At 41.9% G+C, this 27,837-nt stretch overlaps 1 protein-coding gene across 2 annotated transcripts in view; it reads left to right on the top strand.

Moving 5' to 3' along the window:
- TBC1D4 (TBC1 domain family member 4) overlaps positions 1–12,401 on the top strand; it is a 117,385-nt gene extending 104,984 nt beyond the window's left edge. For both annotated transcript variants that reach the window (XM_082304424.1, XM_082304423.1), the window contains 4 exons: positions 2,242–2,401; positions 4,753–4,922; positions 8,325–8,501; positions 10,175–12,401. In XM_082304424.1, the coding sequence (XP_082160550.1) occupies positions 2,242–2,401; positions 4,753–4,922; positions 8,325–8,501; positions 10,175–10,393 (726 nt within the window). In that variant the 3' untranslated portion in view covers positions 10,394–12,401. The remainder of the gene's footprint in view (positions 1–2,241; positions 2,402–4,752; positions 4,923–8,324; positions 8,502–10,174) is intronic.
- Positions 12,402–27,837: the final 15,436 nt, after the last annotated feature.

Raw genomic sequence — 27,837 nt, 5'->3', positions numbered from 1 at the left:
GGAAGGAGACATAAAATCTTTCAGATCTGTATAAACTTCAGGATTTAAAGTTTGAGAAATCTTTCACCTTGAGATGCAACTGTCCACAGACTTAAATAACTATATGCTCCTAACATTACAAAGGGATATACCACTGCTGAGTTAAAGCTTGTAATCCACAGTGGAGAAAGAAAACTAAGAGGCAGATACAAAAGTCTCTTTCTTTTTTTTTTCATGCTCCCTGCATAGCAAACATTTATAATTAAGTAAAAACTTAAGGAGGAGTTTCAGTCCATTTTTCATGACCAGTTACTTTAGGTGCTTATTTGGCAAATGTGCAGAACAACAGAGTAGGTTGTAGTTAAAGAAGTTATATGTGTTCGTTTTAAAAATGATAGAGGAGTGTTTTACTGTGGATGTAAGTATACTATAATAAGTTTCTTGTAATGAATTAAGGGTGAACAGCCATAACGAGCATGGTTCTGCCTCTTCCCTGTCCCTATTCCCCCCCAAATACATTTTGAACCAGTGGGGGTCAAAGCATGATAAATGCATGGTTGTAGGATTTTTTTCACGTAGAAGATGCTCTCTTAGTGTTTGTATGTTATACTGCAGTTGTAGACTTTCAATAATGTCTGATGCTTTGAGATGTCTAGGATTTCGCCTTTTGATTTAAATGAGTCTGAAACTTTCATTGTCAGAAGCTCTTGGGAAGAACACTTTTTAAGTTTGAGAAGGTTTACTGCTTGTAGTACTGTTTGCCCTTTAAATGAAATGACCTCTCTTCCCCCACAGTTTGCTTCTAGGCAGTTATCCTGTTCTAGACAAAAGTACAAGTTTTGTCTGCCCAAGACAAACTAGACTATTGAAGATAACTTAGAGGATCTCACTAAAGCCTAACCCTTTGTTTTGTTTTTTAACAAGAGTAGAGCACTTGAAAATTCTTTTTCATTTACAATACTGAAACACAAGTAAACTTATATGCAAAATTAGCTTCTGTCCTGTAGAAGAAAAATGTTGGATGTTTCTTTAGGATAATGAAAACTCATTTGACTTATATTTTTAATTGTTGTCTGGAAAAAGTAGTAATCTCGATCCTTAATTCATAATGAACTTATCCAATTGGTTTACTGCCTCTGTGATACTACTCTAATTTCACAGGTAAATGTGTTTTGTATTGATACTGTCCAAAGTGTGCTTATTAGTATCTTTGGCAGTTAAAGGAAGGACTCAAATGCATGCACAAATTTAGCTAATTTGCCTGAATGAGAAGTGATCTGTCTGCTTGTGGACACTGCTGACTGATAGTTTCAAGTGCAGTCAGTTTTTGGTAGGGGAGAATCATGACCGCTAAAAGCAGGAAAGTAGCTGGATCCAATAAGTCATCATCTTATTGAGGAATGGATTTACTTTAAGCATAAGGCACTATTAACAGCAAAATTGGACCTGACAGCTAATCAATATATGTCTGCTTCTCATCTTCTGCTTTCTGAGAGAAGCATCACTCTGTCCTGTGAGCGACTTACTGTGGAATATAAACTACCAAAATTGCAAGGAAATAATTCGCCAGAGTGATATTTTTAGCAATGAAGAGCAACTTTTAACCACTTTGCTTTGCAACGTTTTACAGGTTGTATAGCAGCACTTTTTGCATCAGTATCTTAGATTTCTCTGGACCACTGGCACATGGGAGATGTGCTGGGAAATATGTATGTGGTACACCTCTATTGACCCACCGAATCTAATGCACTCTGTGGATACAGAAACTGTCTAAAGTGATGATTGTAGCATAGGAGTTTTAAATGCAGCAAAAATATGGCCAAGATTCAAAGGATGAAAGCTGAAATGTGTAAATTTAGCCAGAAATAGTTCAACTCTGTAATGCAGAGTTTTGGCATCTTGGAAGAGGTACTTCTACTTTCATTGCTGCAAAACTGAGTTCTGGTTTGTTGATAAAGTTAGATCAATATATTCTCTTCTTACCTCAAGCCTGTGAATCTGCAATGATACTTCATTAATAATCAGGTTCAAACTGTTCTTTGTTATTGACTACTGTGTTGGTTTTAATTCATTAGGGGTGGGTTGTTTATATGTGAGTAGATATCACTCGAGGCCCTAGGCAACAATTAAGCTTTATTTTACAGTGCCATCTGTACTGGAGTTAATTTCCCTCGAGTGAAATGCGAATGGTTTGGAGAACTGAGTAAAGCTGAACTTTTCTTTCTCTGCTTCCTTCCCCACCAACCCCCTCATGCACTGTAGATTCAGATGTATCAGCTCTCAAGGCTTCTTCATGATTATCACAGAGACCTGTATAATCATCTTGAAGAAAATGAAATCAGTCCCAGCCTTTATGCTGCACCGTGGTTTCTTACACTGTTCGCATCTCAGTTTCCGTTAGGATTTGTAGCCAGAGTATTTGGTAAGAAAGTTTATTCTATTGCAATAATAAACAGAACAATGTTGTCCGTTGTGTTTTGAAACTCAGAGAGTAATTTTCTACATACTAGGGACATTTGGGGTGACTATTAGGGGTGGCAAGTAGCAATGCTCTTCATGGTGGGATGTCAGCTCCTTTTCAAGGAGGAAAACCGAAATATATTCTTTGAAACATCAGACTTGAGCAATTAAGTATGTCTGTTATTAGCCAAGAGACTTCTGAAGTATGAACAGCAGGAATTTTGTTGTCGCAAATGTAATTTATGCATCAAGTGCTCAGTTTATGTCTATAGAAAAGTTCATCTTATTGAACTTGTAAACTGAAAAAAGAGAATGCATTGGTTTTCAATAAAGTGTTTCTGAATAACTGATTCTAAAGTGCTTTCTAAAAAAAATTCAAGTAAACTTGAACTTAAACGCTGTTTCAGGTATTCATGTATATGTTGAACAGTTTCCTAGTCTTAGTACGCCTGTTATTCTATTTAGATAGTTTTTTCATTATATGCTCCTCTTCAGATAATGTCTAGTACAGAAGCTTAAATATTGATTGTGCCTTGTAGTGTTTACAGTATCAGCATGTCAAGTACTTGATTTTGTATTCTTTTACGGTCAAGAACAACTGCTAGCTTAAACAAATCTCTAGTAATGCAGCTTTTTTCTTTTTAAAATTTGTTTGTTTATTAATGTAAAACTCACTGCACTCAGATATGCACCAAGAAGCTAGGAGCATATGCCATGTATTTCCTCTTAAATCAGACTTCTTTTCCTTTTTTTTTTTTTTTTTTTTTTTTTCTGTTTTCATACGGCACCTTTTGTCTTTTCTTAAGAACTTCAACTTGACCTTTGTCTCATGTTTTATTACTGGCATGTGTTAGGTTTTTAATTTGTTTGGTGTGGTGGTTTGGTGGGGAAGAGGGGCTTGTTTGGTTGGTTTTGGTTTTGATATTTTTTTGACCTAGTGATTTCTCCATTACAGATGTTTTTTCCTTTTACAGCAAACTTTTTCTCACTGCTCTTTGGGTGAACAAATGATTGGTGTATCTGTTTTTCAGTGGTATTCACGTGACTGGTACATCTCTTTCCCAGTGGGATTACTGAATTCTGGGACACTCAAGCACTTTGGGTTTTTTTACTTTTTGATTTGTTTTTCAAAGCTAAAGTGTTCTGTTTTGTTTGTGGGGTTTTTTTTGGTTTTTGTTTTTGTTTTTTTTTTTTTGTCTTCAGTAGGCTTTGAATTTGGGAGATTAATTTTTTAAGGGTGAGGAGGGTCAGTGTTCATTTCTCTGTAAATGAGCTGAGCAAGGCATGTTCCCATTTTAAACCTCAGAAGTCACTATATTGTTTTACTTCCTAATGTTTTGGATTCTTGCATCTTCAGTGTCTTATGGGCCATTGTCACATAGCAGGACAGATGGTTAATGTCTGCCCATCACAAATTATATACTTAATATGTATGCTGCTTGAATGTGCATCATAGACATAGGAGAAGGGAGGCTTTTAGGAACTGTGTATGAGTGAGATGGCTGCTTCACCAGTGCCCTGGGTGCTACCCTGGGGTACGGGAGGAGGGCCAGGGATGGCCTCTCAGTATCAGGGTCAGAAGTTGAGTTTGTTCAGTTGCGTAGCCCTGTTCTTGGTGGTGTGACAGAGCCAACAGCGCAGGAGGCTTATTTGAACTGCTCCTGTGCTGCGTTCATCTCAGTAACTGCAAGTCCACCACTGCTACCAAGACCGAGTTTCTAGGTACAGTGATCAAGTTTCCAGTTTCTGTGCAGTCTGTGTCTACTGACTTCTGCAGAGCCCAGACTTTCTCTCACATCCACGTCATTATACCTCAAAGTCAGGGTTTGGGGCTTAAATTATAGCCAATGTGATCACTAGTATGGATTTTGAAAATGATGTGATTGGTGATGGAATCTACATGATTGTTTTCAAAGGACTAGCTTCTGCCTATAGAAAACAGTAAAATGTCAGTACATTGTGTTGTGACCCACTTCCCAATTGCTTTTCAGTCATAGATGCACTTAAAAACAGTTAGCAGTTAGTTAATAGTCCATAGTCTACAGTAGGCAGTAATTAAATGCTTATTGCAGATAACCGTTACAGACATAAAAAGCATGTGATATTTTCTTTAATATTCTCTCACATCTGTAAGGTGACAGAAAATGCTTTTATATGCTTTACCCTCATGTTGAAATAAGACAGATTGCACTTCTGAACTGAATAAATCTGCAGTATGACTGATTAAAAAGAAAAACATCCCAGCAAATACATATATTTATCCAATGACTTTAGCTCTCGTTTTCAAGGTATTTTAATGATTTTCTTTTTTAGACATTATTTTTCTTCAAGGAACAGAAGTCATATTTAAAGTAGCACTGAGCCTACTTAGCAGTCAAGAAACATCTATAATGGGATGTGAGAGTTTTGAGAACATTGTTGATTTTCTTAAAACCACTATTCCAGATATGACTCAGCCTCAAATGGAAAAAATTATTACCCAGGTAAGGTTGTTCTCCTCTTTACTTTTTCCCCCCCCATTTAGTTTACTTTAAAAGAATCTAAAAAAAGGCTTTAAAAGCCTAAGGTTTATGTAAAAGTCGTCTCAGTATGTTCCTTTTGGTTTGAAATGCAAAGGAATCATCTTCCCAGAACTTGTATAGAAATAGGATATGAGCTAATTTCAGTGGGTTTTGAACTGCAATTTTAGTAAGACTTCAGATGCTACCTCAAGGTTTAGTACAATTGTGCCCCAGCTATTGGGGAAACATGACTTTGCTTACGAATTTCACGTTGCCATCAGAAGGGTAGAAGTAGCCTATTTTCCAAACCTAAACTCAGCTGTTGCTCCCTGCTAGTGGATGAGCAGTGCAGCAGTTTGTGATGGGAAGCACAAGTTGCCATGGTGGGAAGAGGCAGCATCGCAGCAACTTCTGCTCCTGATTCTTCGAACTTCTGGCTGCACAGGGCTGGGTACCCCCATAGGAACTTTTCTGACACCTCCAACTTAAAATCCTACAAGTTAGGAGGGTGGCGAGGCCCTGTTTTCATGATCTGTATTAAAATAAAGGTCAAGCAAACTTTTGCTGTTGTGTTGCGGGGGTGGCTTCTGTCCTCCTGGGGATCACTGTTGGGGTGCCCTTTCTCACCTCAGCCCTGCCCTTGGAGGGTTCACATTTGGCAGGTGCTTGGTGCCAGAGGTAAAAGCCCCTCAGGACTGATCCCTGCCTTTCTTAGGTAAGGGAAAGGAGGACTGGAGTAGTGTTATTTCATCAGTATCATTGCAACTTCGTGGCAAAGGGTGAGAACAGAAGAGAAACAAAGAATTACTGATGCTGATACAGGAAAAGCTTCTTGTGACATACTGTCAGTGACTGGGATCTTCATCTCTCTACATAGTCTTCCTCTTCACTGAAGTTGCAAATTGAAAATGAGCCTCAGTCTAGTAGCTTAACTGTGAATCTGTGAGTTTTCCCCCTTCAGGTGGCAGTTCAGAGATAACAGAAGAGCTCTAGAAAACCATCTCTGTATGAGGAGTGCAGTTAACACTGATGCATTCCTATGGCTTGGTTAACACTTGAATGTTTCAGGTGCTGTCATTCAAGCATTCATTTTTAGATGATGTGTAAATCTTCCTTTCCTCGTTGCACTGATTGTGATTGCCGCGCTAAACCTGTGTCAGGTACTTTAGTGTGTCTTTACAACTCACTGATTCTGTCAATGATAGGGATGGTAGTTCAACATTTTTGATACTCTTAGAAATTAAATCTCTGTCCTGTGGTCTGCATGGGTTAGAATCATAGAATCGTTTAGGTTGGAAGAGACCTTTAAGATCATCAAGTCCAACTGTTAACCTAGCACTGCCAAGTTCACCACTAAACCATGTCCCTAAGCACCACGTCTACCCATCTTTTAAATATCTCCAGGGATGGGGACTCAACCACTTCCCTGGGCAGCCTGTTCCAGTGCCTGGCTGCCCTTCCAGTTAAGAAGTTTTTCCTAATATCCAACCTAAACCTGCCCTGGAAGCCGATTGCAGAGCAATCGTGCTGTGGTGAGCATGGTGGAAGTGGCTTTGTGCAAAGCCAGGTCTGACTGAGTAAAGAATGGGTTATGTTGCCTGAGGAGAGGTGGATGTGGTTATATGCAGGTCAACTGAGCTCTGAGAGGAAGGTCACCTGCTTGCCTGTGGTGTGGTCTCATGCTGAGCAGCCTTCTGGAACTGCGTTTACGTGTAGACTGCCTATATCGTATTGCTTCTACCTAGGCTGGCTGCAGGTGGAGTCGTTTGGCTGACTCAGCATTGTAATTCCCAGGACCATCCTCTTATAGCGGATAATGAAAGAAAAATGTAGACAGTATGCAGGACTATAATACACAGATGAAGTCTTGACCAGGTAGCTGCATAGAGGAAAATGGCACTTGCCCAGCTTGAACACCACATGTAATTTGAAGTTTTACCTCATTTGAATTACCTGAAGAACAGCGAACGTAATGCAGAACTTGTTTCATAGAATCATAGAATCGTTAAGATTGGAAAAGACCCTTAAGATCATCGAGTCCAACCATTAACCTAGCACTGCCAAGTCCACCACTAAACCATGTCCTCAAGCACCACGTCTACCCTTCTTTTAAATACCTCCAGGGATGGAGACTCAACCACTTCCCTGGGCAGCCTGTTCCAATGTCTGACTACCCTTTCAGTGAAGAAGTTTTTCCTAATATCCAACCTGAACTTCCCCTGGCGCAGCTTGAGGCCGTTTCCTCTCATCCTATTGCTTGTTACTAGGGAGAAGAGACCGACCCCCACCTCGCTACAACCTCCTTTCAGGTAGTTGTAGAGACCAATAAGGGCTCCCCTCAGCCTTCTCTTCTCCAATCTAAGGAATTCCAGCTCCCTCAGCCGCTCCTCATAAGACTTGTTCTCTAGACCCTTCACCAACTTCGTTGCCCTTCTTTGGACAAGCTCCAGCACCTTGATGTCCTTCTTGGAGTGAGGGGCCCAAAACTCAACACAGTACTTGAGGTGCGGCCTCACCAGTGCTGAGTACAGGGGCACTATCGCCTCCCTGGTCCTGCTGGCCACACTGTTCCTGATACAAGCCAGGATGCCATTGGCCCTCTTGGCCACCTGAGCACACTGCTGGCTCATGTTCAGGTGGCTGTCAACCAAAGTTTCATTGGAGGATCTATGTGTGTGTTCTGGTGGTATGTGATCTCTAGAACAAGGAACAGAATTAATGTCACTGTAGACATCCTTCCCTTCCTAGTCTAAACTATTTGGTAACTTTCAGAAGCTGAGAGGCTGTGACTAGATGTATAAACAGATATGGTCCCATCACTGTTAGATGCTCGGTTCCATAGTCTTCACAATGCTTTGTCACCAAAGCATCCCAATAAGAAAATAGTGTATCTTCATGCAGAGACAGAGCACAGGGAAACTGTAACCATGAAGAGTGTTTTTATAAAAGTCTATAAATGGGCACTTGGAGTCAAGAGATCCAGTTTTGAGGGTGGAGATCTGACAACTCCTGGATTATTCTTCCCATCACAAGCTGGCGAGACTTGAATTTAAAAATTTCTTCTTCAAGATGAAAAGATTTGGTCATATTATAGAATTCTTGGATTAAGTAAGACTTTTCTACTGATACATCTCATAGTAAGAGATGACATTTGGTAATTGTAGAAGTGATGATCCCATTTATTCTGAAGTTTATGATTTATTATGGCTACAATAAGAACTCTAGATGCTAAAATGCTCGTATTGTAGACTTCCCCTTAAAATACATTTTTGAGAGGAACATTAAAAAACATTAAGTTAATCAAGCAGAGTTGCCTCAACCAAACATTGGTGTGGAATAAGCGCTCTCTACTGTAGTTAAAAATTGTTTTTTCTCTCATGGCAGGTGTTTGAAATGGATATTTCAAAACAGCTCCATGCCTACGAAGTAGAGTACCACGTTCTTCAGGATGAACTGCAGGAAAATGTGAATCCCTGTGATGAAGGTGAACCCCTGGAGAAGCTGGAGAGGGCAAACAGTCATCTGAAGAGACAAAACATGGATTTGTTGGAGAAGCTACAGGTAAATGACTTAAGACTACAAACTCATAGAGAAGTCATTTCTATGATTCAGCCAATAGAGGAGTAAGTGTCTTTTCTAAATGTACATGAGAAGTCTCCTAATGGCAAGACCTTATGCAGCTGAGCAGTTCTCTTCATTACAGTGATTTACTTCTGTTAGACCTATTTTTAACTCCGTTGTCATTCCTTGCACTTTTCCTTCATGATTTAGATTTCTGTTTCTCAAAATATCTCTACCCTTATCTCCCATAATATCTGTTGGCAAAATTTGTGTATCTTGCTGAAAAATAAGTTCTCTGTCCCTTCATCTATTTGCTTCCCTATTGGAAAGTTTTAAGAAATAACCCATAGTGCAGTAGGCTTGCTTTCTCCAGACCTTTGTAGGCAGTATTGTTCTGTTTCCTTCTGCAGAAGCTCATAGTCCCACTTTTGAAAGGTGGTCTCTCCTAGCAGACTTGAATACAGTTGAGCGCCCACCAGACTTTGCCTGATAAAGTCATGCTTTAAAACAGTCTTTGCTTCCTCCTTCGCTATTCACCCTTTCTCCCATAGCCTGGCCAAGACTTGTTTCAGGTTTCAGTGTGTATTGTCTTGCATTTTCCTGAGAGACAAGCTCTACTTTTTGCATCACCAGGCCATTTCTTGTTACATTTGTTAATTTGAACAAGCATTGGGAAGAGCACAGAGAGCACCTTCAGCTTCTGAAACCTGAAGATAGAAGCAGGGGAAAAAGGAAAGATCAAGTCCTCATTATTTTTGTGTTTATGGGCTAAGGGTGCTGTGCTGTGTTCTTCTGATACTGAAAACAGGGATCACTTGTCTTTTTTCTCTTACTATTTTTGCTTTATCATTTTTATTTATTTATTTACTGCTACCCAGGCTTTTACCTCTGTTCTGAAAATGCACCAAGGGCATACAATAATTACGAATGACTGATTGGAAAGGCTCTGTCAAAGCTCTTCTGTTCTTCCAGAGTGCCATGTTGCAATCCATCTTCCTCAGTTCCTTTAACCTCTTTATCTTTTCTTTTTTTTTTTTTTTTTTTTTTTTTTAATAGCTTCTTCATTCCTCTGCTTCAGCACTTTTTCCTAAGAACAGTCAGAATTCCCTCACTTCCCACAGAGAGACATTTGCTACTGCTGAGGTCCAGGGTTTCTGATTACTAGTCAGTGTTTTGTTTTTGTTTTTTTTCCCTAGAGGAAGCTCTAGGTCTGGTTTTGGAGAACAGGGAAAACTGTTTGCTTCTAGACTAAACGTTGAGGTTCTCTTTCCCTCTAACCTCTCCATCCTGCTAATTTACTTTATTACATAGTGTTCCCATCCTGCATCACTGTCAGACAAGTTGTCTTTTCCAGTGCTACTCCAGCTGCTGATTTCCTTTTTCTCCCTGCAGCTCCAGTTCCTTGTTACTCTCAACTGTCCCTTGCTTGCTGCAACTTGTGTGTCTCCTTCCCTTTGTAAAGCTTTCAGAAATCCTTCAGATTGATCTGGCCACTTCAAGGAGATTCTCTGTGTGATACACCGTAGGCATTCCTTGTATCATCTGCCTACATGGATGTCTTTTAGAAACATCTATGGAATTAAGTTCTTCCCTTAACATAGAGCATATCATAATATAAGAAAAGTTATTCAGAATGTCTCAATTTATTATAAAGATAATGTTATTGTTTACAGGTTGCTCATGCTAAAATTCAGAGTCTGGAATCCAGCCTGGAGACTATTTTGACTCGAGAGAACAAAATGAAGACTGTAATTCAGTCCCTGGAACAGGAGAAGATAACATATCAAAAGACTCTTGAGCAGATAGTGAAGTATTTGCCAGCAGAAGCATTGTCTGACTGTGAACTGCTCCTGAAGGAAGTAAACTACAATCCAAATAATAAAATAAAATGAGTAAGCCATAAACCAGGGTTCTTTAGGCAGCATTTCTTCAAAAAAAGGGAAAGAAAAGATGAGTATGCTGCTTTCAAAGGACTTAGCAATAGGTAATAGTATTATCCAAAACTAGTGCTGGGACACTCATAGCTACAGATGGGCCTTCAAATGTCAGTATGCAAATTCAGGCTATTAATTTTTTTATGATTGTGTAAATAAATCACAAGGGGGAAATAAAGGATTCTCACATGTAATTATGATGAATAGATGTATATTTAGAGTTGATCTAAAGGAAGAGAGAAATTTCAGTAGTCAAAGCCAAGATAATGGTGATCTACAAGTTCACTCTGGATGTGCTTGTCTTGTAGTGAAATGAGGATAGCGTGTCTTTATATATATCTATGTTGAATAATACTTGAAGAAAAAAAAAAAAAGAATGTAATTTTCCCTCCAAAGAGCAGCATGTTTCACATCTTCTGTGGAAAAATCTGTGTGAACTCATGCGTGCCTCTCTTTTAATTCTACTGACGTTTTGTGCACAGACCAATAAGCAGAATAAGTATCATGACTTGGTTCGTACAGAAAGAGCTCTAGTGCCATCCGCTGCCTAGGCTGTACTGGTCAGCAGTGTAATTCCACATGCATGTTGGAACTGGAAACAAAAAGCATTACGTCATAGCTCCGCCTCCGTAGCTCAGAGCTAAGAGATAGGTATCTATACACACTTGCAGAACTTGTAAAGACAAGAGCTAACAGTGACTGCTGTTTCCTTCCCAGCCTGTTTGCTTCCACCTGTCCAGGGGTTGGTCATGATGACAGGAGGAAGGAAGCAAGGCTGTGGGGTGGTATTTATCTTAATTTTCTGCAGGAGACTTGCTGTCATAAGGGTTAGGCGTGTAAGGTTCGAGGTTCTCGTTCAACCAAAGAAATACTACAAGAAGCCTTGTCTTACTGTAGTGGGAGTCGGAAAGCTGTTCTTAAATTTTATTTAAAGACAAAATTGAGGCAGGTTGCACGAAGTTGAGTGCATAAGAGAGGACCAAGCAAGTTTCAAATATTATGTACCTTTCAGTTTTCACGTACACATTGGATACACATTTCAAAGGGGATTCTGAAGCACAGGTGCAGTTTTAATAATGCTTTCCAGGTTATTCCTGTTTTAATACTGCTTTTTGGTCTTCTTTTTAAAGCAAAAGTCATGAATTTGTGTGTTCTGGGCAGAAGGTAGGTAAAATGATCATTTCAAGGGAGAAAATATGTTTATAAAGGTATAAAAAGATGCATATAGATTTGAAAATTTTTTGAGTGGAATTTTTGAGAAGGCTTAGACAGCTGTGTAAGAGACACGTATTTTGGAGTGCTTGTCTGAACCGTTAATTGAGTGTTACAGTGGCTCATGTTATCTCTTACCATTTATACTGTATTTCAGGAAACACTTATTCTTTTTAGTAAGAAAAACAGTTAAGCAAAGTGCCAAATCCAGCAGTGTCTTTATGCATAAGATTGTCCAATTTAGAAAGCAAGGACTGAATATCACTGCTTTCTAAGTATTATGCTTTATGTTAACATGAAAGTGAGGAACAACAATGCTGATTTGCTGCACGCTGCTGTGGAACTTAGGGGCTTGGGGGTCTCCTGTTCTTTTTTGTTGGTGGTGTTTTTTACTTCCATGGTGTTTTATTTTATTAAAGATATTGATTTACTCTAACAGTCTTTCTTTTTACAGTTGGGGTGCAAGGTCTTAACACTGTGTATAAAATTACATGGAATCTGTCTAGATAGTTCAAGAATATTGTATTGTACTAGGTGGGAAAATGCCAAGTGAAAAGGCAGTTCTTTGCAGTTTTGTTCAGAATAAGTTTTAGCTGATGTGTATATAGAAAACCAATCCCAGGAACTGCAGTAGTGTGTATTACAAAGAATCAAGGTTATTCAGATACTTTTTTTTTTTTTTTTTTTAAGATGCACTGAATGTGCTTTATCCTCTGTTTCGGTTATAAAATTTTTCATGTAATGCCTGGAGAAATTCCAATAAATGTCATTGCTGCATTTCCCATGGCCTCTGGCTAGTTTTATCTTTCTACACTTCAAGTACCAATCTCATTCTCGATAGTACTGTTTACATGAAAGATGAAAAGGATCTGTTTAGTTTCTAGTTGTGGGGAAAAAAAACCACAGGATTTGTAGAAGGACACGGGGAGGATAGAAATTCTTATCAGGGAAAATAGTCTTGCATTGTTCTTAATAGAAGATGAAATGATTAAAAGGTATTTTTCTTCTGTAGCAGTTCATTTAGTATGGATGCATGTTGAGAATAGTAATTTGATGAACTCTACACTGTACATCTAGCTTGGGAGGAGGAGGACACCATATCAACAAGTAGGAATGAACTAGAGAAGTAAAACCACAATGAGGTGAGTGCCTTATGACATTGGGACACTTGTGATAGCATTTGTATTCTGGACACATGTGTGGCTTGTAACTGGGTGTCTAGCTTGAAGTCTGCACTCAAGCAGGTATGCTCCAGACCATCTTCAGATGAATAACTAGCAAGACTATGTAGAAGACTGTGAACGGCATGTGTGTTTGTGTCCATCTGTCTCTCCCTGTCTATTGTATAGATAGCTCTTCTGTTCTGGTTGCAGTTGGGCAACTGTGAAGAGGGAAGTCTAAGATGCAGTGGGCCAGAGACAGAGCTGCAAGGATATTTGCTTGGGAGAAGGGACAGTTCCTGGGTTTGGACAAATTGCTCATTTATTCTTATGTCTTGTTTCTCTGTTTGGAAAAAAAAGTTTTCAGAATAACGGTATTGTTCCGTCTGAGCTAAGCACAACAGCACACTCAGATTTTGCAGTCAGCTTGTGGAGAACTAACTCAGGAGGAAAAAGTGCTGTTTTCAGGAACAGCTAGCTTACTTAGACTGGTTTCTGCTGGCAGAGGGCTTTTTTAAAAGTCTGGGAAGAGATCCATCCTTTTAGCTAGCAAAGTAGCTTGTAACTGAAAAGTACTACTTGCCAGGAATACAGTTGAAATAGGTCAGTCTGCTAAGAAGGGCTAATGTAGGGAGCTCTCTGGTATTCGCATCTTTTATGGATGGAAAACTTGGCCAGAAAGGTTTGTTGTTTTTTTTCTTTTTTTTTTTTTTTTTTTCCCTTCTCTCCTAAAAAGGAGAGTATGTATTTCTCTCCTAAAAAGAGGAATACTTATTTAAGGTGCCTTTAAGTTGCATTTTGTTCACTTTCCTCTAAAAAAGCATTAGATATTACTGAAAAATTAGTCTCCTGATAAAAGGCATGTTCCAGTTGAAGACCTGACTTGAAATCACAAATTTAGCTAATCTTAAGTGGTTTGATTATGCCCTCTTCAGCATGACACTGCTTTGCTTAATATCGCTCCAGGAAAGCCGAACAATTTGTAACATAGGAAAGAATTTCGGCAGTTTGGTCCAAGAATTTGATATTACTAGCATGATCCAGAGGGTCTGCATTTGGACCCTTAATCTGAACCTAAAACCACACAGGTATTAGTGTGAATAGCCTTTTGTGTGTTGAGTTGAATAACCCCAGGCGCTGTTAATAGTAGTTATCCACTCAGACTTTGTAGTCATAGATGGGTGTTGACAGGCACGTGCAGGCCGTAACATTTCAAGCTTTATGCCAGGCTACACCGTCCGTTTGAAGAATTGTAATTGATTCTGTATTTCTGTAGTTCAGCTTTTACTGTCAGTGTTAGCTATTGAATGCATTTAACGTATGCTTTGCCTTCCTCAGTCTTTCTAGTGACCAGAAAGAACAAAATTTAACTTTCTTTTCCAAAAAGGCATATTGAACGCTTAGCTATATCCTTCCTCAAGACATCTGGTGTGCAAGGGATAGAGTTGATATGCTTAAAGTTCGATACGTTAACTCACTCTGAAAGCATATTAAACTCGGCAGCGACAGTAAAAAGCTGGGGAGTAAAGCAGAGATTACTGCGTGCCTTGAGCAGCTAATGGGTTGTGTGCGGACTGGCTTGCAATGAAGTGGAATCTGGGTGGATTGGTACTTGGTGTGTTGTTTGGTTTTATTTTAAAGCTGACCTTAATTCTGGACCAAAGGAAGGAGCTGGCAGTGCTCCTTTACCAAAATGTTGTTTTGTGGTTTCATTTGAGTGAGAAGGTTTTCTACTCCATTACTATTCTCTTCAGAATATTTGCTCAGCAACCACTATTTAACAAGGGAATTGGGAATTGTTGTTCCTAGTCTTACTATTCAGAATAACTTCTTTTGGAGCTTATCCAGACTGTTCCTGTACTCAAATTACAACTTATTCGCTGTACTCAAATTACAACTTATTCAAGTCTTCACTCCGATAAAAGAAAGTTAGAAGGTTTTAATATGTTGGTTTTATTTTTGGTTAGAGCGCGTACTGAGAGAGGACGTAAGTGCCATACATCATGTCCTGCTGGAACGTACGTGGGAAGGAGGACTGAGTGAGCTCATGCTTGTAAAATGCTGGACTAAGAGATGTCACTCCTTAGTGTGGGAAGTAGGTCTATATCTGACTTCAAAACAGAGACCTGGTTGCACTGGCTGTGTGTACTCTCTGCTGTTGCCTGTCCGAATGATTACGTCAATCACCTGTGTACCCTTAATATTTGGAGTTGCAGGTATTTTGATGTATACAGCCATTTTTGTCTAAAAAGTTTAAACTGCTTGTACCATCCAATTTTGAGCGTGAATGAAGCAGGGATGAAGCATTCTGTTATAGTATAAGCATTCTCTTCACGTCCAGAGTAGCCGTCCAGCTGAAAACCTTGTTTCAGAACAGAAGAAACACACAGTGAAGAAAGAGCTGGTTTGAGCCTATAGTTACTTTTCCCTTGGCTGGGCAAGTGGGCTACCCAAAATAGAATCGTAGAATATCTCAAGTTGGAAGGGACCTATAAGCATCACTGATTCCTACTCCATGCTCCTTGCACGACTACCTAAAACTAAATTATATGACTAAGATCATCGCCCAGATGCTCCTTGAACAGGCTTGGTGCCATGCCCTCAAGGCCTTTCACCACCTTGGTCTCCCTCCTCTGGACACACTCTAATAGTTTGATGTCCTCCTTATATTGAGGCGCCCAAAACTGCACACAGCACTCGAGGTGAGGCCGCACCAGTGCAGTGTAGAGTGGGACAATCACCTCCCTCAACCGGCTAGCTATGCTGTGCTTGATGCACCCCGGGACACGGTTGGCCCTTTTGGCTGCCAGGGCACCCTGTTGACTCATATGCAAGTTGCCATCAACCCAGACACCCAGATCTCTTTCTGTGGGGCCGCTCTCCAGCCTCTCGTCCCCCAAATTGTACGTATAACCAGGATTACCCTGTCCCAGGTGGAGAATCTGGCACTTGCTCTTGTTAAATTTCATATGGTTGGTGATTGCCCAGCTCTCTAGTCTATCCAGATCTCTGTGTAAGGCCTCTCTGCCCTCGAGGGAGTCCACAGCTCCTCCTAGTTGAGTATCGTTGGCAGTCCTGGGGAATAGAGTTACTCAGGGGCGCAGTGTGAAGTGAAGAGTAGGTCCAGGCTAGCTGGAGCACGGAGGCAGCCGCAATAACACCATGCAAAGCCTGGCTTGCTAAACATCCAGGAATGCAGCTGGGTCTGTGCATGGCTCTGGGATGGCTGGACATTATCTCTGTGCTGCACCTCAGGCCTCCTTGCTTCAGATAAGGTCAAGTCTGGTCCTGTGGACTGAGCGCCCGTTTGTCCAGTGCAGTTTGTGCTCCTGAAAGACGTCTTCCAATGTAGTTTTATGTACCGAGACAGCGCTATGATGCAAACCAAATCAGAGTAAGTGGAGATGAGTGGGAGATTTCCTTCAAAATGTACACCTGATGCTAACTAAAACCCTACTGTAGGCCCCCAAAGCCAGTCAGCATCCCATCAACACTTCTCCAGGAGGATACAAGACTAGTTTTGTATGAATCTGCTGGGCTGTCTGCGCTGTCCTCTCCAGCACTCAGTAAAGGGTGATTTTTTTTCTTTTTTCCAGCGCTACAACAAACATTTCCCTTAATTTTTTAGTGATCAATCTGCTAAAGTTGATGCTTCAGAAGAAATCGTAGTTATTACATTTGTACCTGAATATTGTCCACGAGGTGTCAGTGTTGCTTTTGTACGTGCAGCTCGTGTGCGTGTGACGGCAGGGCTCCTGTGCTACGCGTCCTGTGCGAGCAGCACACTGTGCCTCTGATTTTAGAGAGGAGAATTAACTTATTCTCCTGCCCGATGAAGCACGATGCTCTATTTGCATGCTATTTGTAATAAAATGTGATGTTCATCGTCAAAGAATTTATTGTAATGAGAGGACTCACTAAATTACAGATGCGGCCTTTTCAGAAATGGATGTCTCAGTTGCAGTGTTTAGCCTCTGCTCTTGTATGAGAGAACTATGGAAGCACTTTTACACGCTACAACAGGCATATTGTCCCCAGCAATCTGATCCTGGTGTCTCCTTTTGTACTGTTCTGGTCGAGCAGGATTTAATTTTGTGTCTCTTGAAACCAGTATTGAGCTGATCTGGTCTAACTGCAGTCTGATTCTGCACTTATTCATTTTCATTTGTTTGTATAAGGCTTCCTTGCAATAAGCTTCCCTATGCCCATTAAGTCTCAAAGAACCAGTCCTTCTTCCCAGGTTTTCATTTAATTAATCTTGCTGGGTTTTCAGTGATCAGAACAAAAATGAAGGATTTACTCCTGTTTTTCCCAGAGCTACAGAGAAAACGTGATTTGCTGCTTCCATTTTCCAGTTAACACTTTTTCCCTCCAACAGCATTGCTTTCAGATGTCGCGCTTGCTCTGAAATGCAGAGGACGCAGTCAAGATAACACGCTGTTCCAACCACCAAGACGCAGCTGTTCTCAAATACGTCTGGACAGCAAACGCAAGGCATGTGTACCTCCCGACCAGAGCCCGATGTTCAAACCATGCTCAGGTAATTAGGGCATCAGCATTTCCCTGGGGACTTCTGAGCGTAAACAAAGAGACCGCATCTCTTCTACAACGCGTTTGCATTTCTAAAAGCACCAAATTATAGATGGGCCTAATGGGTTGAAGGTGCTTAAAACAGGGCCGGTGCACTTCATGTGTAATATACCATCATTTGAAAAGCTATCACGTTGTGGAAACATCATTGAAGTGCTAATTTAAATAATACCAACATCTAAAATTAAGGCATCCTCTGACATTTGTAGGTTTAATGTCTATTTCTGCACTCTACCAAAATAGATGGGCTGTGGGTGGATCTATGATTATTGCTGTGCATTAGCAAGACAAAAATTGTGTAGGCAGCTGGTATTATGCCTGGGTAAATATAGATGAGGGAGAATCTACACAGTTATTTTTTGATGTCACATGTTTATTTAAGAAACAATTAGAAACAACGTTAACTTCAGCAGTGCTTAAGGCTTTGGAGAGGGAGAGAGGATCTTAAAAATTTGGTGACCAGGCACATCTCCATCCTGCACAGCCTGTGGGCCCGGCAGCAGGGACGGGGTTGCGCAGCCCAGGGAGCAGTGATTCCCTGCCGTCCTTTGCCTGCTGAACAATCATGGCTGCTGGAGCTGGATGGGTTGCCAAGCCGTCATCCCGGCCAGAATTTGTGATGCTTGTGCCCTCTGCCCTTGTGGTAATCCCGAAAACTTCAGAGGGCTTTGATGGGCTGAAATGAGTATTTTTTCACTGACTCCTGGTATTGCATATTGTGGAAGGAACAAAGGTAGCAGTCTTTTTTGGAAGAACATCAATTTATCACTTTCTGGCTAAAACAAGTAAAAGCTACGTGGTCCTTCCCAATCCAAATGGACCAGTGAAGGGAAGCGAGGTAGGCCAAACCACTGAATTGCTCACAGTGGCATAACTGCTTTTAGTAACACGTTCTTGTGCATAACTATAATAATATGTCAATTGGAGAGTAACTTCTAACAGTTGTCTAACAGAGACCAATAGGTAAAGTACTCCACAAAGCTTTTTGTTCCTCTTTTCTGTGTAAGAATAAACTTGGCATAGTGCTGCAGTAAAATTCTGCTTTGTAGGAAAGGGTTGGGTGATTTGGTTATGTCAGTGGGCAGGGGGAAACGTGAGTGCAGTGGAGGATAGCCCAGCTCTGACACTTGGTACCAACTCTTCTACAGCCTGCCCTGTGCTGCAGGTCCCCGTTGACTTTCTCCTCTGAACAAAATGTGAAAATTAGTATTAAACTGGAGAGGGGGGGTGTGGGGTGTGCCTTTTTTTCCCCTCATGTTTTTTCCAACTTTTTATCCTCTGCAGGGGGACGGGATCCTGCTATGTATCTTGTTTTCCTTTTAGGCCAGCTGGTCCCCACTTGTTTAGTCTTTCCCCTCCCGCTCATATTCTTCAGCAAGGGTGAGATCACTGACCATTTCCTTGGTTTGTGGATGATGTTCTCACCAACCCCAGCAGTTCCTTGGGGTTAGCTCGCATTATCCTGCAGAGGTTATGCACAAGCTATGCAAGAGGGGGCTTCATATGCCTGGCACAGCTGGCTTCTTACAGGTCCGGGATTTGTTTGACTGTAACAACCCTAGTACATGAAGGTGTTGTTTTTTTGTTTTTTTGTTTTTTTTAACTGGCTCTCAGTGGAAGTAAGCCTGATGCAGTTAAACAGCCCTGGAGGAAACTTTAGTTGGAGAGGCTGGGGATGTGTAAAGTGGTTGTGTGTGGGTAGGCAGGAAGAAAGGGAATTATGGCAGGAAATCCTAAAGTAGATGTGACGAACACTTTTGCTCTTACAGCAGCTTATTTATACCAAGGCACATGATAACACGCCAATTTTTGAGGATTTATGGCTTCTTGACATTTGTCCTACTTGCTCCTTACAAAAAGTATGTATTTTTCCTAGCACCACCTGGAACGATCATAGCATCCTAGAGAGCCAAAGCACTAAAATGATGCAAAGAATCTTGCATTTTGGAAATGATACTTATTTGTGATATAACAGGGCCTAGAGAGATGCTACAACATAAATCTGGTAAGACAGAAAAAGATGTGCAGCGTCCCAAGAAATTTACCATTAAATCAAAAAGGTGGGAAGAAGGATGAGAGTGAGTTGGTAAGAAAAGCAGCGTGGGCCCAGGGTAATTAGGATCAGTTTAGGCAGATGTACAACTATATTGTAGATGGCTATTTTTAGGAGTGGGAAGGTTTGATTTAGTCTTTATCAAGCTTTCTGGCTCAACACTGGCTTTATAGAGACACCTCCAAAGATTAAATCTGGTTCATCTGATTTTTGATATCCACCTTTCTCTGGCTGTGGTGGGTCCTAAAACATTTGCCTATTCCTTTCTTCTCTCCCACCCACCCCAAATACCAGCACCTCCTTTCTCTCCCTCAATATAATAACCGAATGGTTAGCACGATTACTAAGGCAGCTAAAGGGCTGATTTCTGGTCAGAAATGCATCCTGGAAAAAATGCAAGTGGAAATAGGTAACACGGGCAGCCTCCACGGCCTGTTTGTTTATTTTTATACTTAGAGATTCAAATAATGAGTGTGATTAGACCCTCAAAAGATCTCAGTTGCTGACTCTCCCATTTATGGCATGCTTTGAGGGAAATTATAATGAACGTGCTATTAAACAAAACATGAACCCTCAGGCTATCTAGGCTATGGCAGATCCTCTGCTTCTTGGAGTGTGCATAAGCCTCTCTCCCTGCTCCCCTGTGTGAGCCAGGATCCTGACAGGACTTTCTGGCTCTTCCTTGCTCCTGGACTCCAGCGTCAGGGTCTCCAGCCACCATGTCAGGGAGGGCAGGAAAGGGAGAAGAGGGGAGCGTGGTGCTCTCGCTGTCCCTCCACGCATGCTGAGACCTGAGGCACCGCTGTTCTCCAACCATGGTGTCATCCAAGCTAGTAGGCTTTTTCATATTTTTTTTTTTTTTCCTTCCTTTTCTTTCCCCTCAGGGAAGTCAGAGGGAGAGTGAGAGTCTCAGTGTAAACCTCTGAACACAGAAATTAACTGTAGTCCATCCTGTGTGCGATAGGAAAATGAATAGCAAAGAAACTTTGCCTGGAGCTGCAGGGAAAGGTGGAGGAGAAGGATTTGCGGCTGCAGACACCTTAAGCAGATAGAGTGTTCTGGAGTTTAGGGCCTGGTTCAGTATATCTGTCATAAAATAAATGTGTGTTCTACCACCATCTGTAATGTGTGCACAGCAGCAAACCACTCCAGACACAGCTAAAAGTGTAATGGCCCAAAGGTGGGGAAGGAAAAGGAGAGACAGAAGGGAAGGAGGGACCATGTATCGCAGGAGAGAACAAGGACTGGGGTTGCGTTGGGCATGCGAGGAGAAACCTCTGCCACTTTTCTTTGCATGCTGGGGGTCATGAGGTCTAGAGTCACAAATCAGGTTGGCGATACCTGCCATGGGCTCTGCCAGCAACCCTCTCTAAGCTGCTCCCCACAGGCAGGGTTCCTTTTCACACGTGAAGCAAGCCACATGCTAGGTTTTGCCACAAAACCAGAGGCACTTTAGCACTGAAGTGAGTAAAACTTTTCCCCTTTCCCAAAGAGCAAGTTCAGCACCATTTAAACTTCTGAAGTCCAGGAAAGGAAGAGGTGAGCTTTTGAGTGAAGATCCAGTGCACAAGCCCCCTGCATCTATGGGCTTGGCCTCTGAACTGTGGGTGAAGAGGAACTCTTGTTTTCAGAAAAATCCTAATACCAAGGCAGGCAGTTCGAGCATGTGACCTCTTTGGGGTTAGCTTTTTTTAACCCTCGAAACGCAACAGCATCCATCTGGTCTGTTTGTTGCTTTTTTTTTTTTTTCTTTTTTTAATGTTAAAAATATGCATTGCTCTGTGCATGTAAATGATAAATACAATTTCAGTAGAGAGCTCAAGGGTGTGTAGCATATTTCTTTGATTTTGCAGGGCCAATAAAACTTGTGTACTGAGAGTTGCTTCCTTTGGGCATCTTTTTACAGAAGCTTTTAATGCTTCCTTTCCCTCCACATGAAAAGCCACACAGAGTCATGGCTATTATACCATGTAGGATTAACTTAAAGTACAGCACGGAGCTTGCAAAGGTTTGGGGTGTTGAGCTTTCTGCAAAGTCTGCTACCGAAGTATTTAAGCACTCTTCTCATTTACATAATCTAATTGTTACATTCGTTAACAGTTATTCTCTCGTCTAAAGTCTGCATCTGATCTCCACTAGGCAAATGTTGTCAGAGCAATTAAATGGAAAAGTATTAGATGTAGACGGGAGGAAAAAGAAAGCAAAAAGATGATCACCAGTTTCTCAGCAGGATTTGCAGCCCTTTAACCACAGTGTAGAGCTGATGCGGTTGCTGATTCTACCTCTTTATTCAATTTTTGTCCCTAATAGCCATGGAAACAAAGAAATGTCAGTAAAAGTAACCGTTTCACTCAGTTCCTTTCTGACCACAGCCTGCACTAAAAGCTTTGTTATTTGCTCTCCTCTCTGCACGCTCCGGCAGAGAAAGGAGGGAGAAAGCAAGGAGGCTCACAGAGGGCAAGGATCACCGCAGATGTGGTAGGGAGGGATAGAGCGGCAGCGCACCAGGCTGAGTTGGTGATGACCCAGGCAATTGAGAAGTGATGCAATCTTCAGAGAAAACACGACCATCTCAATGTGCCCTCCCCGCCTGTCTCCCACCCCTGCTCCTTACGCTTCAGCCCAGGAACCTGGAGTGAAGGGGCAGATACAGGAGGTGGTAGAGCAAACCAGCAGCAGCAGAGCGAGCTCCACAGAGGAGTGTGGACAGCAAAGGCGCAGTGGACTTTTTGGGGGCTGAGGACTGGTCTTCCTTTGCTCTTTCACCAGCCTCTTAGCAAACCCCTGATGAAGGCCGAGATAGGGCTGGGAAGCAGAAGCGGGTAGCTCTAAGCAAAAGGAGCATAGGGACTATGAGAGCTGAGGGAGAGGAAGACTTGGGGAGGGCAGTTGTCATCGGTGTGGGAAATAGGCAGGAGGCAGTTGGGGACATTAAGCTGTGAGAAAGGAGAACAACTTTTCTTTAAGAAAATGGGTGGAGGAGGCAAAAAATAGAATTGGGGACGTGTCCATGTGGGTTGCAGAGGAGGTGTCAAAGAGGACAACATCAATGTTTCCCAGATGAAGGCTGTGCAATGCCCTGGCTGGAGTGTGAAGTTCAGCAGGCTATCCTAATAATAAAAATTAAAAAAATAAAAAAAGAAGAAAAACATAGTCATATCTGATAGCTACCAGTAGTGTCAGGCTATGAATAGGAGTACTTGAAGGTGGTGATTAAAACAGCTCCTGCTCTTTTTGCAAAGCCCTCAACTGTGAGAGGACTTGGCAGAAAACAGTCAAAACTGTTAGTCATTCTCTGTTTTCTTTCTATCACCCAAATAGAAAAATAACACTAAAAAATTCATTCTGCAGAATTTTATTCATTCCTCTAACAAAGAGGGTTACAGGTGCTTACTGCTAGGTTTTGGGAGACTGAAGAGACTAATGAATCTGAAACACAGGCTTTGTGTAACTTTGCAAAATATACGCAGTGATAAACTTCTATAGAACATTTTTTGTTTTAATCTATGTTTAACCACAGTGCTGTTGGCTGTAGTGTCTAATTGTTATCATCTTGATTTCTAGATAAATTATTTCCAGAGACTCCGACTGAATGGAGATACCCACACAAACCTGGATTTGCCCTGCATAGTCGTGAGCCGTTACCTCAGTAGTGCCACTGAGGTTATTCACTAGAAACTGATGACTGGGAGTTAATGTTCATGAGGATTATTTTAGAGAATTGAGCCATGACTCAACTTTCTTAAATCCAAAGGAGATTGGGTGTATGTGAAGAATGATTGCTGCTAGAAACAGGATTGAAAGAGAAGTACTGTATTAAATATATACTTAAATGCTTCACAAAATACTTAATAGAATATATCCTTCTACTTACTAAAGTATATACTGGAAGAGGATAGTCTCCCTCTGGAATAGTTAGGTAGGGCTAGAAATCTTGGCTGTATCTTGGATGTCCTTCAAACTACTGCAAAAGAGAAAGTCTTATCGCAAAGCTAAGGAAAGGTGATGGGTTGGAGGACGGTTATTGTCCAGATTTACCCGACAACGCGAGGCACTTTTTTGAGTGTTGCTATGTACTCTGCGGGAGGGGAGGAGTGGGAGACCTCCAGAGGATAATCCAGACCTTATGCTAACTTTCAAGTAATTTAGTTTAAGACTGGAATTGGTCTCTGGAGGGTCCTCTGTTGTTTCACTGACTTTTGAGGAAGTGTTAAATTAATTGGGTGCACCTAACTTAGTTAGGTAAACCTAGGGCTAAATGATGGGATTTCCCTTTTATTGAAATGGTGCTATCATTGCATGCTGTGTCCTGGCTGGTGAACACCTCTTGTGTCACCTGGTACCCAAAAGGGTAAAATGTCTGCCCATAACCCACCTTACTTGGGCCTGCTAGCAGAGCACAGGCATCTGGCAGAGGTGTTAGACCAGGGACCTCCTGCTCTTCAGAGCAGACCCTGAATGTGGAGGCACTTGATTGTTCAAGGGACTATCGCTGAAATGGCCAGACGCGTAGGACCAGGCTGCAGCCAGCCCAGCACCAGCATTGCAGGTTCTTTCAGTATGGAGTCCTAGTGCAGATGAGAAGGTCCAACCCCAGCCAGGATTGATGCTGGTAATGTGGCTGCACTGGGAAATGGCGATGAAACACCTACATGCTCTTGCCATGGGTCACTACCAGGTGACAGCAACAGAGATCTGATCTACGGTACCTGCTCAGCAGTGGTTACCTTGATGTAGGTTTTGCATACATATGGATGCCATTGGGTCAAATTTATTGATGGTTTTACAAGTCCCCCTTATAACCTTGGCTGTGCGTGACTCTGCCTCGTGTTGAAAGCCTTCTGGAGCTCTTGGCTCTCCTCAGTTCTCCTTGCTTATGGCAGGTTTTGGTTCTGCGTACTTTTACCCCAGGGGAAATTCACACTTCTCACCAAACTTCTCCTTAGGTTTCTAAATGAAAGGATATGAGTGCAAGAAGAAGCATTAGCAAAATCCCACTCATCAGAGTTAAATCTCTGCTTCTGTCACAGAATTTCTGTTGGCTCTGAATAGCAGCACTTACATGTGCTGTTCAACACAGCTGGAGACAACAGGGCAAATATTGCAATAAGGACGAATGCCAATATGTTACATGTACATTTTTAAAGCTATCTGCTGTATTACTATAGGTTATTTCAACAATATTTTCTTGTTCTGGAGCCTGAAAACAGCATAGCAAAATGTTAATGTTGGGGGTTTTTTTACTTTTTTTTTTTTTTTGTAACTTTAATCATCTTTCTGTGTTTCAGGGCTGGAATGTAATCATAAAAGTTAACACGGCTCTTCAGATTGTTCTTCTTTCTGTAAGCATGGCTTCATAATGGAGATTTAGTGGGCTGTAAACAGGATGTCGTATGGTGCTCTCTGTCAAAAATTAATGATGGCAATGAAGATTAAATTATTCTTCCATGAAAATATAGCACATACGCAGGGAGATGTTTGCAGGCAGGCTTAAAATAGGCCATTCCCTGAGGACAGCCTGGGGAGTTTACTGGCTGCCCCCTGTTCCTGATGAGAGCCTGGGTCTGCCACAAAGGGGAGCTGTGTTTAATTCCTGCAAAACTCTGGGACACAAAGGGAGGCTTTTGTTTCTTTTCCTTCCAGGTGGAAGCTGCAGGCGGTAGTGCCTGGATAATCTGATATTTGGCTACCTGCGGTGTGCTCCCATTGCTCCAATTTGCAGTGCTGGCCTCCTTTCGCCGCCCTTCGTTGTCAGAGCTCAGAGCGTTTCAGTCTGTGGGGATTCATTGTGAATCCGACTGTGCGTGTTGAGGGGGGTGGAGGGAGAGGGAGACGGGATTTTCCACAAATGGAAACTGAAAACCTGCAGCATATCTATATAGAAAAGGCTTCCACTCCATCATCTGCTTCTGATTTTTTTCCCCTAGATGCAGCACGAACATGTCAGTGGGAGAAAAAAATATTACGTTCCCTGAGACAGGTTTGTCCTGATGCTAGCTAGTATGGATTGCCTGGTGTGCCAAGCAAAGCTGTTTCATGTGAGGCATGGTTTTCTGTAATGCAGCTCTCAGGAAGCCCGTGTGGCTGCTTTCTGTTTCATTTTTTGGCAGTAGGTGGCTGTCTGCCTCTGCAGAGGCTTAGCCCGGGCCAGAGTATTCCCCAAGCTGCCTGCTTCTACATTCCCCAAACCTGTTTTCCATATTACCGCTTAGGAAGGATGTAAATATTAAGCAGAAGATTTCACGCCTTCCACAAGGGCACAGCTTTCTCAGTGAATTCATTCCTGGTACTGGGGAGAAAATTAGGAGACTACATCTTGGAGGGAAGACGTCATCGTGACCTTTTATTCCCTTGTGGAAGAACTACTACCAATATTCCAGCTCAATGATCTTTGTCTTCTCACAGCTTCAGCAGTTACTGGTTAGGATCCTGAAAAGCATCAGGTTTGGGGATTTTTACATTTTTGAACGCCTTCTTTTTTCTTAGGCTTGTTAGCTGCCTTGATTTTTTTTTTTTTTTTTTTTTTTTTAATTCCCCCCATCATATCCTGCGCATCTTCTCATGTCAACCCCCTTGTGGGTAGATCTTTGTAGCTGTATAATCCTTTGAGCCATCTAGACCTGGAAAAACACATCTTCCCCCCTTGTTTTTGAAGCCTGTTGTCTAAGAAGACAACATGTTTGTGTATGCTTAACATATATAAGCTGATAAAAGCGAAAGGGGAAAAAGAGGTGACTACAGTACGAACTCCATCCCCTTGCATGGGGAGCACGGTCCTTTGTGGTGGAAAGCAGCTCATTTCAAACAGGTACGCACTGGACCTTTGGCACACATGGATGTATAAACTGAAGCACGCCTGACGTTTTAACTCTCCTTTGAAGCTCCGTCACAATAGTGAAGCTAAAATGTATCAGATATGTAAAAAACAACTATTCCTGTCTCTTCGCAAAGATCTCTGCTGCTTCAATTACTTGCGTATTTCATGGGGAAAATTACTACCCTGACAGAGCTAGCCTTTCAGTGAGCAGTGAATATTGTTGTTGTTGCTGCTCAGAAATCAGCTGAATAACATAAATTACTCTGGTAAAGTTAACCCAACCAGTGTGCAAGCATGTCTTTCTGTTTTGACCCATCAGTTGGACATTGCCAGCACTGGCTCCTGCTTCGGGGCAGAGATGACCTCTCCAGCCGTAGGCAAGGGAACCTGGCAGGGCTTCTCAGGTTTGCCTTTCAAATATGCCCTCTATATCCGGGTGGGTGCGTGGCATTTTTGATGTTGCTATTCTTTGATATGGGGAATGGTGTCTTTTATGAGATCTTTTTTTTTTTTTTTTTTTTTTCTCTCAGAGAAGTAGATTTTACTTTACATGCTAACACATGATCCCTGCTCTTCCAGTTGTACTGGGGAGAACTGCTAACTGGGAAGCAGCTGCCTAGCATGGACTGTCTAGAAGACAGAGTAAGGCCAAAATAACCCCCCATGCCTCTGTGACCATTGCCCAATACACTACATACTCCTGTGCTATGTGATGGGCAGCTGCCTGCTGCAGGATTTCATCCTCCGCCACACATACTTTCACATTTTCCTGTTGTAGTCACTATATTGAGATCTCTGCCATGCCTCCAAAGTGTGCATTTTACATCTCTGGATTCAGTGCAGTGGGTCTGATTAAGTCCTGTAAGCTGTGTAGCCACTTCTATCTCTGCAGGATGAACGCAGGTAAAGTCTAAAACACCTTAACAATAAAGTCCTCTCAGCCCTGGCACAGATCAGGGATTTGCCACCTGCTCTGTATATCCAAGCAATTTGCAGCTGCCATTGCAGCCCAGGGATGAGTATCTGTGGGCCTGGGACAGAGACCAGACTGGTGGGCAGCCTTTGGAGAGAGGATGGCAATGTGCTCCACATGGCAGAGTGAGCTGGAGAAGTCTGCCGTGGGTTTCCGCAAGGCTGCCTCCCAATGTTGCTTAAGTCTGGTGTGGGAAAGAGATGAGGAAAGGTGTCATTTGTGGATCACACTTACTATCCAGGCCCTCTGTTTCCAGCCGTGGTATACCTTATTTAAAAAAAAAAAAAAAAATCTTCTGTAGAGGGATGCCTGTGGGACTGTGGGAGGACCTTTTGGTTTAAATCCCACCCACATGTAAGTGCCTGTCCAAGCCTCCCTTTACTGTAGCTGCCTATTTCTGACTAAAAAATCCAAACTGTATGGACTCTTTGAGCAATGTATTGGCACTTTTTGTGATGTCTGTCACTCACATTAAGCGCAGATAGTGACAGCAACAGATAGGGAACGCTTCTGCATTTTCAGATAACTCATCTATTTCTTCACTCATCTGCTGAATTGGCTTGAGTTGGGCATTCTTGCCACCGAATCCCCAAGAAT

Source organism: Platalea leucorodia (assembly GCF_965183815.1).
Source record: "Platalea leucorodia genome assembly, chromosome: 2".
In the NCBI taxonomy this organism is placed as follows: Eukaryota; Metazoa; Chordata; class Aves; order Pelecaniformes; family Threskiornithidae; genus Platalea; species Platalea leucorodia.
Note: the sequence above shows the minus strand (reverse complement) of the source record. Positions and strands in the feature narration are given on the sequence as shown.